The sequence below is a fragment of the Mixophyes fleayi genome, chromosome 6 (assembly GCF_038048845.1).
Source record: "Mixophyes fleayi isolate aMixFle1 chromosome 6, aMixFle1.hap1, whole genome shotgun sequence".
Lineage (NCBI taxonomy): Eukaryota > Metazoa > Chordata > Amphibia > Anura > Limnodynastidae > Mixophyes > Mixophyes fleayi.
In genome coordinates, this window is record NC_134407.1 from 195,473,157 (window position 1) to 195,491,260 (window position 18,104).

Consider the following 18,104-nt stretch of genomic DNA (forward strand, 5'->3'; position numbering starts at 1 on the left):
GGTGCTTCGGTTTCCTCCCACACTCCAAAAACATACTGGTAGGTTAATTGGCTGCTATCAAAATTGACCCAAGTCTCTCTCGGTCGTGTGTGTGTGAATTTAAACTGTATGCTTCAATGGGGCAGGGACTGATGCGAGCGAGTTCCCTGTACAGCACTGTTGAATTAGTAGCGATAAATAGCTGATGTTGAGGTCTTTCGGGACAAAATGCAGAGGAGGCATGTCTATATTTTGCACAAAAGTTTCATCGGAGCCCTTTCAATTGAACGGCATATCCACATGCCATTTCCCAAATATTCTCAAAAACGCACTTACCCTGTCAGCAGCAAATCCCTTTGTGGTGGAGCCGGAGCCAAATTCACACCTCCATCAATTGGCCAAGGCTGTAGTGGGTAAAAAGAACATTCAGAGAACCTGCCATCAACAATCCTCTAACACTAAAACTATACCAAATTATTGGTGTTGACTGACTGCATGGTTAAGAGCCAGAATATTAAAACCAAAACATCTGTAGTAACCACCACACACAAGCAGATCAAATTAATACACAAGTATAAACACAAAACGTATACAGGTCAGTAGCCCAAAAAAAGGTCTAGCAAGGTGAATTCGATAAACAATTTTACTCTGAAAATATTAACTAGCTTGGAGAGGCTAAACGGATTAGTTCACTACGCTGTAAGATAAGTAGCTGCATTAGCTCTAGATATTCTTTAACTGGCTTAAAATTGTATCTCAATCTAATGTAAGTTCATACATTTGCAGAAGAAAAAAATTCTAGAACCTCAACAATGTTCAAGCTTAATGGCTATATTGTAAAATATCTCAGTCTTCCACGCCAGTCTCAAACACAGTAATGTTCTCTGCTCAAATGAAATACACTATAAAAAAAATAAAGCCATGTAAGCTCAAACTTTTTATTTTAAAACCAACTGCAAAAGCGGCTGAAATACACAATCGTACAGTAAACCAGTTTGAGCAGATTGTGTAGTACATATAGCTCAGGGTACGCTGATTATAAAGAACACAAAGCAAGACCTAGTAGCATCGTGCAAGGACACAGTCTGCACATAAAAAGGGCCCGATTTATGTTCACACAACTCGCACCTAAGTTGTGTGTGTGTGGGGGGGGGGGGGGGGTTTAATAAAATAAAGGCACAGAACTTGAGCATAGTTCAGACTGTATTCAAATCGAAGCAGATCTCAAGATATACCTAGATTCAAATCAAAATGCATGTACGCTCTGCCTAAACAGTACTTGCCTTACGTTAACAAACAGAGCAGACTGCAGTATATGCACGAGTTCACATCAGAACACATACAAAAAAAAAAAATATTCTATTGCAAAATAAATGAACAGTATAATCACTAATGTAAATATAGATTTTCAAATGTATTTATAATACATAAATCAAAAGGCTTACAATGCCTACTGTACATACAATGAGCTTTTATAGTCCATCTTACTTGCATACACACGTTCCGTGATAGCTAGTGGCATGCATACGTGTAGCTTTTAAAACCATGACTATGCCATGCCAGTCATCACTATCAGTTGGCGCTAACACCTGCCCTGTAGCTGGTGCAAATGATACGACTGAAACCAAGAGTATTTATGAGAAACCCGGGACTTGAATCTGTATCAGAACGCCCTCACTGTACATTGCCTCTGTTAGTCCGCCCCTTCCCGTTCATCAAGTCACAGGCAGTAGAATGCCTCATTTGTATTCGTGCATGAATTGCAGGCAATCAAATTCTTGGCAAGGTCTGTTCCTGAGCATGTGCAGAGCTATATCACACAAGATACGCTATGCAAATGGACTTATGAATCAAGCTGTGTTTTCAAATGAAAATAAAAAAGGTAAAACCATTGACATTGTGTGCTTATTTAACAACCCTTAAAAAAGGTTAGAAAAAGGTGGTGGTGGTTGGCGGGTGGGGGATTTTAGGGCCTCTCAAAAATAAAAAACGCAAGGACACCCTGTTTTTAATTATAAAAGTGCTTATATACACCCAATACACAAGAACTGTAAATGAAGCTATGGAGAAGCAGGTGTGATTTCACTTACCATGTTGGAATAATGAGTATTCTGTTTCCTGCCAGCACTGATTATCCTTTCCCACAACTTCAATGGAATAGAAGAGATATGGTAAGAGCAGGTGATTGCCGAGCAGTGTAGGGACACCAGGTACGGGCACTGAATTACTGGCCAACCAGGTGTTTGAAGATCAATGGCCACAAGCTCCTCTTCCGCAAGTACCAAAAGGGCACGTGGGTCATCGTATTCTACATGGAAAAGATTTTAGAATTCAACACATTATATGAACAGGGGCAGGAGGGGAGGTGGATTGTCAAGTTACTCTACCAACTTTTAATTCATAATAAAAATGAAGTAGGCAACATCCTGTAATTTTGCTAGGGGCAGTAAGTTTATCACTCAGCGTACGCCCACTCTACTGTACACGTTTTACTTACCGGCTGACGAGTCAGAGTTGGCAATTACCAGATGATCAATGATCCTAGAAGTAAAGTCAAATGCTGTTTGTTGGCTACCATGGACTACAGAGATGCTATGTCGGTCACCATAGCTCGCCATTGGCATACCTCCTTGGAATACAACATAAGGTCCCCTGAAATATACACACACACACACACACAAAAAAAAAAACAACATTCTCATCATGTGATAAGGAAAGGATAAAATAATGGACATTACTATCAAGCTTCCACTAAGAACACAAAACACAAAATTCCCTGTGTATAGGGCTCACTTACCCTCTGCGGGCCGAGAGCCATGTTATTTTACTGATTGCTTTGCAGCGGAAGGGACCTGTCAAAAAGAAAATACAAACTAGGACCCAATACACTTAATGCAGTAAGGGCTGTAATCCTTTTCAGAATCACTTACCATACGGCAATTTAGTCTCCACGGGAGACTGTTGTACATGTTCCCCAGTTGCTGCCCACTGGCTGTACCCGCCATCACTGTGGCAACTAATTATCTGCTGCGCATCGCGGCACCAGAAAATATTTTCCAGTTGCTGAAAGAGATAATATTAGGTGGGGGATAAAAAACAAAAAAAACCCATGAAGATAATTTGACCAATCACAAACGATCTGGTTACAATAGAAAGTAAAACAAAGACGACTAGAACATTCAGACCCCTTAGCAGATAGATACCTGGGTGCCGAGATAGTGTTGCACACTGCGTCGCGATGATACATGCCACACCATCATAAGCCCACGACTATAGCCAATCAATAAAAGATCTGGGTTCTTGGGATGTTCCTGCAAAGCTTCCACTGACTCAAAAGGGCGCCTGTTAGTGTACTCATCTGGCAGACTGCAGGCAAGTGTGAACAATGCAATGAGAGTTCTATTGACTCGAATGTCAAATGCAGTTTAATTGTAAGCAGAGCAGACCGTACGTTACTTACCCTTCCAAGGCCATGTCATGTCCAACCGTTTTCTCCTCCATTACTTGCAAGGATGGGAGTGCAAGAGTGAAAACACTGCCTCCCTCTGTGCCCACAAACAACTTCTCTCCAGAGGAGTGTGCCAACAGCACCTTAATTTGGGTAACACTAGGGGGAGCCCTGCAGTGACAAGGGAATTGTATGGAAGGACAGTCCATTAGAATACAAAATGCATTACCGATTCACGTTTTAAGACACTAAGGGGTATATTTACTAAACTGCGGGTTTGAAAAAGTGGAGATGTTGCCTATAGCAACCAACCAGATTCTAGTTATCATTTATTTAGTACATTCTACAACATGACAGCTAGATTCTGATTGGTTGCTATAGGCAACATCTCCATTTTTTCAAACCCTCCGTTTGGTAAACATACTCTTAAGAAAATATGGTATAGACACTACATAAGAAAAATGGACTGGTTAATATGGATTTTTAGACAAGACAGCACATTCCAGTCTCTTTCAGCAAACTAAAACCTTTAAGGCTTGGCATTCAATCAGGAAACATATCCTCACACATACACTAAACGCGGAACTCAAAAGAACCTCATGACTAAGTCTATATGAAGGGCATAAAGAGAAGTGGTTTCTTTTGTTTTTGTCTGTTACCCACCCCGGTGGTCCACGGAGAGTAAACTTCTTTTCCTCCTGCAGTTCTGAGACCCCATCTTGTTGCCTGAATGACCATAAGTGGAGGCTGTTGTCATCCAGTAATGTGATAATCTGGCACTAGAGGATTATGGGAAGAAAGCAGAACTTCCATCTTAAAACTAATGAACTCCAAACACCAGCAAGAGTCAACCAGACAGCATTTCCTATAGCCTCCCAATATATATACACAAACACAAGCATCCCGTCAGGGCGGAAATGGTATTCACCGTCTTAGACTTGGCGCAAATGTATTACTGTTGAACATCGACATTTAACCAGTCTGTCAGGACAAATCGGTCTCAATTAAGGAGCCACAAAAATGTCCAATGGATTCATGAATCACAATATGCACTGGGTATGAACTAGATCTTGTTGGGAAAGAAAAGAGTCACCTTTGTTTTGTTAAATATGCATACATACACAGTACTTATCCGTAACTATGTTGTGCGAGTCTTTTCTTTGGCGTGTCATTAAAATAAATAAATATCTACTTGGAAGGAGTCAGCCAGCGGGTTACATCAGAGAGAAGGGTGGGAAATACACACAATAAAAGGCAGATTTAAAGCCTACTGGTTAATAGGCATTCAGGGGAAGGAGTCATGTCTTCACCTGGTTGGGAACAAAGCTGATCTTGATCACGGCATTATTCTCATCATGTAAGCCCATGAACTCCACTCCAGGGCACCCATATCTGAGGGAAAAGTAGGCTAAGAAAAAAGCAACTATACAATCACATACCAGAATATAAATATAATAGTATATTCAACATATTGCCAGGTTGTAAGCACCAATTTGGAGACTTCAGATATTTTTGTTATACCTAAACGTATATCAACAGGTAGCACACAACTAAATATACTGTTTAATTTCATATTAAACGTTTGCCAGCTTCCAAAGCATTGGCTCGGAATGTTCCCCTGAGATTTGCATCACACCTTTAACCTACACCAAATTCAACGCATCTTCGTACGAGAGATTCTCAAGACTGCATCTAAACTAATGTAACTGGCAATCAGGCTTCAAAGCAGACTGTACTATTAATGATGGAGTTTTAAAGAGGACCAGCAATGTTTCAGCTACAGACAATTTATTTTAGTCTGATGACCAACATCAGTCATCCATCAACTAGTGTTGCTCATTCTCAATGGGGGAACCGCCAGATTATAGCTGCTATAATCTGGTAACTAGCAGTCACTGCTTCAACCCCTTAATTAATAAACACACACCTCAAGAGCAGACAAACAAAAAGTACTGCTTGTGCCTCAGACAACTACAGCCGGCATCTGTGCTATGCAATGTATGCTAAACCTGGTTTAATATACCAATACATTACAAATATATATATATATATATGCAGTTTTCACCTTTACCAGCAAACTATATAAAACAAAGGCACAAGACAACCGCTCATTCCATATCGTTCACAATCCAATCTCTTAATCACAGAAAAAGAGGAAGGGCACCTGGATGTGCACTTAACCTGTCAGAACATCTCCTGCGTAGGAAAGTTTGTAAATCACTGACCAATCAATCACCATCTAGAACCAGTGTTTTAGAGTGGGGAGCTTGTATTGCCTCTAATTAAGCAAGATTACTTTTACGTTATGTCATAGGAACTGTAATATCATAGCTATACAGAAACTTTTTATATTTCTTTAGAAATAAATATATCTGTGGAATACCAGCCTATATAGCTTTCCCAAATGAGTTTATCGAGGGTCTTGATACTTATTTAGAAATTGAGTAAAGAAACACAAGTTGATATCCTCCAAGATTGCTGTTCATGTGGCAGTAGCGGACACTTCAAGAAGAGAAAAAAAAGGATACATTTTAATGGCTCCAGACCGGGTTCCGATGGCCATGAGACCCAGTGACTCGCTGAAGCCCAGAGCACTGGGCTGGTTGGGGAAGCCATGTTCCACTGTCTGCAAACAGAAGAAAAATAAGAACGGAACATTATAAACAGAACATTGGAATGGAACGCTCAGACACAAGAGTTCTAAATGAATGGTCCCAGCATCCTCTAGAATAGGTTCTCTCTTACATCTGTTGTCTGTTCTGCAAGTATTTAAATTTAACTTGCAGAACAAATAACTTGCTACATGCAATACTGTATTTATTTGTATAATATCCTGCACTACAAACATAGCACATACATGCCACTCTGTCATTTTTCCAGTAAAATGCCTTCTAACTCATTCTATAAAACTATATACATTTTTTGTTTTAATGAAACAAAGTACTCAATATATACACCATTACTATATGATTTATACTTATAAAATTAAGTTGCGGCATATTTGCATAAACAATGCTTTACCATGCGCAGAGTTAGATTTTGAACAAAAAATGTAGGATCTCAAAATATAAAAGGGGATTTTTATAGAAGTGTGCTTAAGCTCATAGCAACCAATGGGATTTTGGCTTTCACAGTCTTACAGTAGATTGATCAAAGCCAATTACTCATTGGTTGTTCTAGGCTAATGCAAATCTGGTCTTTGTTAACGAAAAAATATAAATAAATAACCCCAATGTATTTCCGTGTTTGAATGGCTTGTGTAAACATGCATAATTTGTCTGTGTTTAATGTTTTTTTAAACAGGTGATTGGAAACGTTATGGACACTCAGACATCTATTGTTAATATTCATGCATCTATTCTTTAATTGTATTTTTAAAAAAAAAAATTTTAAATACTATATTTAAAAAGCATGGTATGGGAACATTGGGCCTCAAACTCTAGTCCCATTAATATGTGTCCCAGACTAAAAACATTAAAAACTATTGCATTCTTCTATACTGTATGTGTACATAGTGTTGGCACTTTATAAAGTTATTAAAAAAAAAACAAAAAAAAAACTATTTCATTCAATTCATAGGGGCATATTCAATTGTTTACTTTTTCCGCCGCAGAAAAAGTATTACCATTATTACGGTAATAAGCCAGATTTCAGCTCCTTGAGCGAGAAATGTACCGTAATAACAGTATTTACGCACACTATTACCGTAATGACGGTAATAGTGCACGGGGTGTGTTACTTTTGGCTGCAACGCCAACAATTGAATATGCCCCATGGTCTTTTCTAGCCAAAAATCAGCTTCCCATTCTAATCTACACCAGTCTTACTAGTGTTATAATATACAAAGTTAATATGTACAAACTTTTGTAAATATCTATGAAGACAGTGAGTTCAGATGTAAAACTTGCTTAGCACTGCCAAGTTCTGTTCTTCAGAGTTCATTAGGGAGAAGTTTAGTAAAAATAATAATACACCCCATACTATTATAAGGAATATTAGAAGTCACCTGGGATTTCTGTTGTCCGTACAAGAGCAGTCAGTTCATAGCATTGTGCTTTCACATAATGAAAGAACGTCTCAGAGACTTCCAATATATATGGGATAATGCAGCCCCTGCTGTAAATCACTACACTGTAATACTGCGATATCCACACGATCCATATCACTCGAGCCTAGCAGGCAAACCTGTAGCCAATACTCTCTGAGCTCATTCACCCACCTATATATTACCACTGCCATGATCGCTCAGGCTAGTTTATGCAATCTCGCAGGCTTGTTCATTTCCAGCTACAGAAACAAGACAAGCTGGTTCGCATGCCAGTCTAAACTTGTCCATGACTGGCAAACAAATTATCTATGCATTGAAACCAGTCCGGCGTCAAAGCCAGAAAAGGTATGAGACAGAGGTCAGCCACAGAATGCCATGACTTTCGTGACAGGCTGTTAACCCTTTCTGTGCTGTAAAAAGAACCGATCAAACCAATGATAAAAGGGGATTATGAATTAATCGAAACATCGACGCCAGTGGTTAAGGAGACTAAGGGCTTGAACAATAATGCTTTTTGTAATAATTTTTTAACACCTGTAAGGGCATGGGAACTGGCATGGGAATGAAACCCACTGATTTCAACAATACTGTAAACATTTATTGTCATGATCAGTTGTGGCGCGATTCAAGTGGACGCATTGGAGGGGGTCAATGGAGTGTATCCCCCTAACCACATGTGTTGGTTACAAACGCCTGTCTAACGTGATCACGTTTAACCAGTGGTGTAAGCGGTATTTTTCTAAGGCCAGTGTGTATTCAGCCTCAAAAAAAAAAAACTATCATGGGATCAAGTAGGTGATTGTAATGAAGCTTTTGTTACAGGCTTCTGACAAGACATGAAAATGTGACTTAGTATGTGCAGGACTCTTTCACTAAAAGACCAGTACCGAACTCTACAAATATAGCAATGTCCCCTTCAAATTGTAAACACAATATTTATTTATGGAACTAAACCAAGTAAGCAACATAAAATAAAAATGCATATAAAAATGGCGTCTGCTCACTAACCAGAAGCGGCAAATAAACAAATCTGTGAGCTTAGGACTTTTACGATTGATAATCCACGATGCTTCCCAATGTATACCAAAATTGGGCAAGAGTATCATTTTTTTATGCCACAGTAATAGATGCAGCCACATGAAATTCAGGGTATGTCTGGTGAATTGGGGGTTTGCACAAACAAAAAAAAAATGGATGTAATTTTTTCTTTAACTTATACAAGGACGTCACTGTACAAAGTACTTTGGTAAACTTAACATTTCACAATAGACTGCTTATGCTCAGGTCACATACAATTGTGGAGTAAAGTATCTAATCAGGTCTGATCGACAAGTACGGTATTTCACTTCTATGTTGTATAAATTCAGAATAGGGCCAAGCTGGGAGTTCTTGATCTCCTGATTTACACCACCTTGTTAAATTGGAACAAGTCCCGCTTGAGCCTCTCCCTCACAGAGTCCTGACCAGCCCGTAGGAAGCGCTTCATGTCTGCAGTTCCCGAGCTCCGTGAGACCCTGAAACAAAAGAACGAGGAAAAGACAAGATGAAAATATTCAGTACACAAGGACCCATGTTGAATGCCATGCCAATGAAAGGACATTCAGTTTACACAAATGGGCATTCAGCGAAGTTCAGCAACTGCTGGGAAATGTAAGCTGATCTAAACACACCTTGCACATAAGCAGATAATTCCTTTCCCTACAGTACGCAGAGAAGGCAGGAAATAGAATAGAAGACAAGGATATAGAACAAGGAACGACAAGCAGTGGGTAAACCCAAAGAAGAATTCCATATACAGCACTCTGGTCCTGAACACTATTATAATGTCCAGAATACTACATACAACACTTTCACGCACATAGCAATGTCAATGTCTCTCGGGACAATCCGATGTCCTTGCTAAAGATCAGACACAGCTTAAGCAACATTTGGGCCAGTGCATATAACATATAGAGCTGGGTGCTCAGACAGGGTAAAGGTCCAGTGTATGCAGCTGTCTGTAGCTTAATAATTAACATAACAAGTGACAGGCAGGAATATGACAAGCCTGCCTTAACAGCCCTATTCATAAAAGTAGAATCGTTCCTCAAATTATTACAGAAAAAAAATAATTCTCATTATGTATGATGGTCTTGTATTGGATTATTTAAAATTCTCAGCAACCAATCTAACACCCTCAATTATGTTTTACAGAATCTGCCATGTTCAGATGTCCCAGTAATTTATCAAGTAACATTGGGGAAAAGCATTAGGCCTCCATTGCCCTGTGCAAAACAAATCACCCCCCCCCCCTCCATCCAACCAAAAGGTTTTGCAGAACAAAGCGATTCAACAATGCACACAATCGTTTGTTCTGTAAGGAAGAATATATTTTCCAGTATACAGTAGAATTTTTTCAAGCACCACCATAAGATTTCCTATTAATGGAAAGCTCTAAAAAAGACCTCCGCTCCGAGCCCATGGTACAAAGAAGATCTACAATATATATTTATTTGGGTAGGGTTGAGAGGTGGCTTCAATTTTGTTTACTTTCCATGTATGAAACATTAAAATGCTTTTCAAGTTTATAAATATCTTAAAGTACCCCAAGCATCAACCCAAAAGATCTAACATTAGTCCAAAGCCACTATGTAAACCTGGAAGAACTTCGCTCTCCCCTAAATTCCAAAGAAGTGCAAGAAAATACCTGACACAGCACAACTTATACGTAATCGTTATGCAGCGTCTGTGTGGTTCTGCGATCTTGTATAAATATGACATATGCAATCTTGTGATCAAGTTACAAATTACTTGTCTATTGCAGAAAGGTGTATGTCCATGGCCCACTGGCCTTTTATCTGAGCCTTCGGAAACTGGCACCTACATACTTTATTATTCCCAATCCTGCTGGTTTCTTTCATCACAAGGGAGCCTTTTGTACCTCCCCGATTGATGGACACCACCGTCGTAGCATTGTCTGACTGAGCCCTTACTGGCTTTTACTGCAACAGGTGCCCTTGAATTAGAGCAATTAACAGCACCCTCCCGTACTTCTAGAGCACTGACCAGATGGCCGATTTCTGCCAGGGACCACAGACCCTGAAACCGGCAATGTACAGCGATCTGGGGTATGTCATTACAACTGTCCAAAAACCAAATGGCAGAAGAACAGTACCTGTTGAGGTTGTTGACCCTCAACCACCAAAAGGAGCGAGACAGCTATATCTGTTGTCTGTTCAGAAGAACATGTGGCTTTTGCCATTTCAAAAGGAGTTCAATCTGGAAAGCCCATGAATGAAACCGTGTAAACTACATGGTTTCAAAGGTCAAGACCATCTACTCCAGAACTTTCATACAAGACAGAGCCAACGTCCGTCTGTAAGCCAATAGACAACTTACTAGTCTGTGTAGAGAGTCTTATCTTGACCCCTGGAAGAAACAGTCTCTGTTGTTGCATGTTGGAGAGCACACCCAGAAAGACCAGCCTCTGTGTAGAGGAGAGTTGTCTTTCACTTGCCACCTGGAGATGCCCAGCAAGTGAGGGAGCTCAAAAATAAGTCAACGATGTAGCCCCTCTAGTCTTACACCTGGAATTACTCCTTTTATTAGATAGGACTAATACACTCAGATTAAACCACGCCATCTCTGGAATACTTCCCTGCAGCTGGGGATCCAGGAGAGAAGGAGCTGTAACTACTAGCAGGGTGCCTATCGTTTGTCAAGCTTCTGTCCATGAACTGAGCCCACCAAGGAGGAGTCACTATGATGCCATGGGGGTGCACTTACCCTACCAAGGCCCAGCAACATCCTAAGCCACCGTCCTTTAAGGATGGTCACGGATGATAGAGCTATGCCCAGTGTGGGGCTGACCGACACAGGCTACCCCCACCTGACTAGCCACCTGCAGGGTGCACAGGAACACAACTCATCCCCTCTCACTGAAGCAGTGATGGGGGAGTCAGTCACTTGGCTGCTCTCTCCAATGCACCAGTAGCGAAGGGGTTCCACGTTTCAATGGGATGCAGCATCAGGAATGGCACCTCCTCAGCCTGCACACAGCCCAGCGAGGGTGTCAGTAACTAAGTGAACTGCTGTGGCGGTATCCAGAAACAGGAGACAAAAAAAAATTAAAAAAAAATACAATAATAAAGATGAACTCAAGCGGCCCTGCAGTACTGGGATATAGAGGGGGATAAGCAAAAACTTTTTTTTTTTTTTTTAAGTGCTGAAGACCTACAAGGCACTTCTATACCCATGAGGATCAAGGAGACAAAAAAATAAATAAAAAAAAATGCATTTTTCTTTAATTTCACCGTCTATTTACTCGGTCATAAATCAATGACTTTGTAAAATGTATTGCTCACCTAATCCGAGCAGGGCTTCACTGTGGAACGGTCTTTGCTCTCAGCATACATGCTGCACACTTAGCAGATAACATAGTCTGACTTTGCAGGAGCTAGTCAACATGGATTACCTCTTTATACTTCAGTAAGCATTGATAGACACGTTACATGGAACCTTGTGTTATACAGTGTTCTTACAGAAACAAAGGATCATATGAAACCTGGGATATATTTACTCTCTACAACAAAAGGGGCAGGAATAGTTGTGTTGAATAAAGGAGACAGTAAGGGGGGCGGCTGCTGTACAGGAGCAGTCCTATTTTTAGGTTGCTTACATGTGATCAGCCAGCCCACGTCTGCTACTTCAACTAGTGACAAGGGAAAATGATTTCAATAAAACCGTGCGCCTTACTCCGGCACAAAGAAATTCCACTGTTCAGATCCAAAAGCAATGCAAAGAATCCGGGAGAATATCTTTATACACTTGATTTATTTATTTATTTTTAAATCATAGTTAATCTGTGGTGGTGGGAGTTTTCCTAGTTTTATATAAGCACACAAATTTTCATGCAACGAAGAATATAATTAGAGGGCTATGATAGCACATTCATTACAAAATAACATTTCTGTACTCCCAAGTCCAACAGAAACTAAAGACAGGGACATTAAGAAATTGCAATCCCCTTACATTTTGCTCAACTACCCAACTTATAGGGGACAAGGTCGCAAACGCCCCATTAGTCTCGGAACAGCACTTCCAAGAGGCTAGAAGATCAGCATAGCCAACATTAACCCTAACAACTGTTAAAATGTAAAGGTCATACTATAAAGAACCAGCCTCATTAGTGTCTTAATACACCGCATATATTTGAGCAGCCAACATTCTTATTTAAAACTTCATTTTCAGTCGTTTTCCTGAAGTAGTAGGAGGCACCCTTTCCTCAACAACTACTAGAACGCCAACAAAATCTGTTCTCTCACAGTCTTCTGCAGGAAATGGTACAACTAGATTAAATGTTGATGTAACAAGCATTCCTGAGGAAAACAGCCAACACTATACTTGGTAAGTGCGAGGCCCGTTCTAGAAAATTAAGATGTGCAGTAGAACTTATCATGCATTAACAACATCTCTTATTCCTCCACCAAGTAAAACGTACAATACTATATTAACTTGCAGAACATACCTTTATAAGCCTGCTAGATCATTAGGGTTATTAAATTCACCTACCATCTCCCAAATTCAGTAACTTTTGTTCTATGTCTTGCTTAAGTAGTATGGTAAAAAAAAAAAAAAAAGTCTGGAACTGAGCGCATAAATAATTTACAAGGAATCTCTAAATAGAAAGAATAAAGGAGGGGACAGAACAATATCTCAGCAATTCAAGGGTATTTTTAGATTATTTAAGTCAGAATGTTACAAGAGTCTGCATCTTTCTTCCTACACAGCTTCTGTTGTACTTTTCTACAGTGCAGCTTTAAGGCATCATCTCAGCCACTACCAAAGCATACAGCAGAAACAAGGAGAAAGTCCTATATAATCATCTTTAGGCCAGGACTGAACACATCTCAGGAACCAGAGTGACAATGTGCCTAACTTTTATGGCTTAATGGTATTGGCATAGCGCCCAAAATTTAGAACCCTGAAAGTGGGACAAAATAAGCCCTACCCACAAACATGGAATATATTTAGGAAATATTCCACCACCTTCCCAGTAATCCCCGTCCCTTTCCAGGCCACGAATCGGGATGACCTGCCAAAATCAGGACAGTTGGGAGGTATGTATGTTGTCAACGAAAGGTCATCTACATTATTTTGTCGACCATTGCTTTAAATAATGTAAAGCTTGTTGAGTTAGAGGGAAGGGACTACTGGAATAAAATTAGATTTTTTTTTGATTTTTTTTTACACTAGCAAAAAAAGTGATTAAATGTATTACTCTTTACATGCTAATCTGTTTTTGATTATTTTAATAAAAAAAAAAGTCAATACAGTGTTTGAAAGAAAATTGCATATTTCTTTTGGAAGACCATTTCTGTCAAACAATTTGTACACCGCAGATTATGGGGCATTTCTGGATTTTAATACTGTGAATTGTGCAGGCTGCAATTCTTGGAATAGATCACAATACAAACACAAGTCATAACCAAGTAGTAAGTAGCAAGATCTGTTTATACTAATGACATACTAAAAAGTGGGAAAAAAAACAAAACAAAAAACACACATATCCAACAAGTCAGATTCGTATTAGATTTGCAGTGTTTAGCTATACATGTATAAATATACATGTATGTTGTACAATGGGGATAATGGTGGCCGTACACACTGCGATACCGAGCAATCTTCCCAAAAATCAAACATGTGGCCCCAAAATTAGTCCCATAATCATCCAATCAAAACAGATTATCTTGCAACTGAGGCACTGTAGGTTTTTATTTTTACTTTATCTAAAAATTGTCCGTTTGCTTTTCACTTGACTATTGTCGGCTGCAAGGTCACATTGAAGGTGGAAATAGGTATGATTTATAATTTCACTATTGGCACGGAGGGTGACAGGTGAGTGACTTAAAAGTGCATATAAATTGATGAATATACACCATTAATCACTCTCATTGTAGGAGCATTTGGCTAGAACTACAAGAGACATTTTTAGTCATGTGATTAAACACACAAGATAAATATCATTTGTAAGCACTAGATCCCTATGGGACCAGCAACAGTTCTATGTGTAGCTGGTCCCATATAGAGCCATTCCTTAGAGACCATTTCATTGTCTAATGGTACTATAGTTGCCAATTTTGTTTTTCAAAGTAAAAAAAGTGGCATCACGAATCACGTTATTTAAGGCCCTCCTAGCATTGCAATGTCACAATCGTGTCATTTTGCAGCAGGGGGTGGGGCCAAAATGATGCGATTTCCAATGAATTGTGTCATGGAGGCCCCTTTCCCACCCACTTCACCAAGTAGAGGGCGTGATGCAGGAGAATGGCCTACTCTGCTGGGAGTCCAGGAGACCTACCAAGAATTTGGGAGTCTCCCAGGAAATCCGGGAGAATGAATAAGTGCAAATGCTACTGATCCTATTTAACAAACCATATGGGCGATTTTAAACCTTGCAAAATTAAAATCTAGAATATCCTAACAGTGATCAATTGTTTTAGAACGGTTTCCAATCAGCTGTGCTCAGTGGTTAGCACTGCTGCCTCACAGCGCTGAGGTCATGAGTTTGATTCCCAACCATGGCCTTAGCTGTGTGGAGTTTGCATGTTCTCCCCGTGTTCTCTCATGTGGGTTTGCTCCTGTTTCCTCCAACTCTCCAAAAACATACAAGTAGGTTGACTGACTGCCATTAAATTGACCTTAGTCTGTGTGTGTGTGTGTGTGTGTGTGTGTGTGTGTGTGTGTGTGTGAATCTAGACTGTAAGCTCCAATGGGGCAGGGACTGATGTGAGCGAGTTCTCTGCAGAATGCTGTGGAATTAGTGGCGCTATATAAATAGCTGATGATTTAAATTGCCTATGTAGCCCAAGCTTTATGGAGGATATTCATCAAGAACAGCTGCACTTATAGCCAGTACTTCTTTTAACTTTGTGCCATTTCTACTTTCAGATAGCACAAAAGGTACCATTGAAGACAACCGCCTACAGAACAAGGTCCTCACCATCAGATCCAACCACATATACTATATACATTGTAGACAGCAGATTCAAAACACTGTCATAATGTAATAAATAAAAAAAATAAAAAAAGTACCAATCAATAACTCTAATAAGGATACTCACATGTCCCAGACATATAAGCACCCTCATCTTACATGAAAAACATTCTATAAGAAAAAATACGAGTAACAAAGTCCCTTTAGAGAGGGTCGCACACTCTGGCATTTTTCACAAAAGTGAATTAAAATGCATGTTAAGCAGAGTAAACCTCTCAACAGGGATTATTCATCCAGCCAAGAACATATCTGTAGCAGACCGAAACATTCATAGGAAAGGAAATATTGCACTTTTGAGTCAATAGTCAGCTTACCATTCATATGAACTCCTGTGTATAGTCTAAATCAATGGCACTACCATGGGTACTATAAGTACACCACCAGCACCCATTGCACAATAGTGAGGTGTACTTTTGGTTGCAGTCACCGACTGCAGTGCACAAAGAGGACATTTTCTGTTGATCACGTACACCAATCCACTGACCGCTGCTTTTTATTAATGGATCACGGAGATCAGCAACTTGACAGAGCTGTTAATTCTGCACTTCAGAGAGAGAACACCTAAAACGTACTTTTTAAGTTTGCGCAATAAAAAACCCAAATCCAGGTACTATACTATAGCATGATCTGAGTCATGTATCCCTTACCAAGTAAATACAAAATCTGCATATATAAATAGAAACTTTGGTTGACTCATCTATGTCAAAGGAAACGCATTCTAATTAACCCACAAGCTTATTTGTAAAGTGAGACTACAAGTTTTGTGCATGTCCAATTCTCAGGAAGACAGTATTCCAAGCTGAGCAACTTCGCTGAATTGCACTATGTATCCCTATAGAAATAGCAAGAGGAAAATTGATGTGAAGGCCCAATATGTCCATATCTAGCAGTAGGACACAAGTATAAGTGACTCGGACATTGCAGAAGAAAATTTTACGATTTGCTGCATAAAACAAACAAAAATAAATAAGTTTCCATATATTATGCTATACAGTAGAAGCAAACAACAAAAAAAAAAATGCACCCCTTTGCATCCTTCTCCTCCCTATTCTTCACAAATGTCAATGCTATAGCGGGCAAATGGGATAGATCAGATCTTGTTCTCATGGGACACACTTTGGACCAATTTCTGTAGTTGTAGCCCGAAAGGGAGACAAGGTGCATTAGGTACAACTCCCAACTGTCTGATTTCAGTGGGACAGTCCTAAATTACAGGCTTAAAAGGGGCTGGAGCTTGTATGAAAATGGCTGGCGTTTCACCCAAAAGCAGATATTTTGGAAGGAACTGGACAGAGTTCAGGTGGATCGGGCCTTACTGTGACCGATTATTATTACCATTTATATAGCGCCACTAATTCCGCAGCACTGTACAGAGAACTCGCTCACATCAGTCCCTGCCCCATTGGGGCTTACAGTCTAAATTCCCTAATATACACACACACAGGTCAATTTTTGTTAGCAGCCAATTAACCTACCAGTATGTTTGTTGGAAGGTATGCATTCAGGGTGATTAAATGAGTATTTAGAAATATATACAAGATGACTAATGAACTTCCGTAGCTAGGACTGTGCAAATAACAAGGTGACATTCACACGAAGACCAAAGACACTTTCACCAAATGCATAAAAGGATTCTTTACCGTGAGGGTAGTAACACTATGAAATTCTTTACCAAGAGACACGGTTACATTGAAAAGTGGACCGGAAGACTTTCTTACAAGCAATATTACTTCTAGCAATGATTCTCAGGGCATTTGATTCAAGGAATTAATCAGATTTAATGGGTCATGCGAGGAATTTTTCCCACAGGGAGGATAATGATCTTTCTGGTTTTTGGTTTTGCCTTCCAGTGAATCAACACAAGCACTCTAGATAAGAATTGGTTAAACTCGGCTTCTGCCTTTTTCAAAACTTGCCAACGGTGTATGCAAGCTGTACCAATAAAACACAAATAGAGAATAGTGTTATGTGCAGGGAAGAGCCAGAGCCAATTTAACATTACAGAGGAAAGAAAAAAAAATAAGTAGGATATCTCTGCTCTAGCCCTCCTCCACTCTATAATAATTGGACAGTGAGCGCCCTTTCATTGCTAGCACAAATCAGGATATAGCCAGCTTCTTTAAGAGGAAAGAAAGTTCTCTCACTGTTCCATGTGTGCATTTGTACCACAGTTCTTGTCCTTGTTGGGAAATGCAATGTAGCATGGACTGATTTTCATCCGTGCTTGGATGTTTATATAGGACACAGAATAATGTGTATGTAAAAGGTTTTCAATGTGTTTAGCTATTAACATCTGCCTTGTACTCCCTGCTGAGTTGCACAGAGTGTACGTATTAAGGCACAGGGCAATAGATGGCACACAGCCAGCAGCTCAGAGGTTTCTGGGTGTGTTTGCACTTTCAATGAGTGGGTGTAGCAGCTGGGAGAAGCTGTGACTTTCTGTGACCTGCAGACTGTGTTAGGAATTATACATTTTACACCTGCCTGCTTCTTACTGCGGATTAGCATGTTTTTTGGGATAATATTTATATATAATATATATATATATATATATATATATATATATATATATATATATATATATATATATATAT

The 18,104-nt window shown here is 39.6% G+C and overlaps 1 protein-coding gene across 3 annotated transcripts in view; it reads right to left on the reverse strand.

The window, feature by feature from the left end:
* Positions 1-18,104, reverse strand: part of LLGL2 (LLGL scribble cell polarity complex component 2) — a 35,667-nt gene that overhangs the window by 12,208 nt on the left and 5,355 nt on the right. For all 3 annotated transcript variants that reach the window (XM_075177842.1, XM_075177840.1, XM_075177841.1), the window contains exons 2-12: positions 8,887-8,989; positions 5,956-6,053; positions 4,738-4,819; positions 4,091-4,206; positions 3,440-3,598; positions 3,183-3,345; positions 2,910-3,042; positions 2,777-2,831; positions 2,477-2,631; positions 2,070-2,287; positions 316-383 (exon numbers count right to left, since the gene is read on the reverse strand). In XM_075177842.1, coding sequence (XP_075033943.1) covers positions 316-383; positions 2,070-2,287; positions 2,477-2,631; positions 2,777-2,831; positions 2,910-3,042; positions 3,183-3,345; positions 3,440-3,598; positions 4,091-4,206; positions 4,738-4,819; positions 5,956-6,053; positions 8,887-8,961 — 1,322 coding nt within the window. In that variant the 5' untranslated portion in view covers positions 8,962-8,989. The remainder of the gene's footprint in view (positions 1-315; positions 384-2,069; positions 2,288-2,476; positions 2,632-2,776; positions 2,832-2,909; positions 3,043-3,182; positions 3,346-3,439; positions 3,599-4,090; positions 4,207-4,737; positions 4,820-5,955; positions 6,054-8,886; positions 8,990-18,104) is intronic.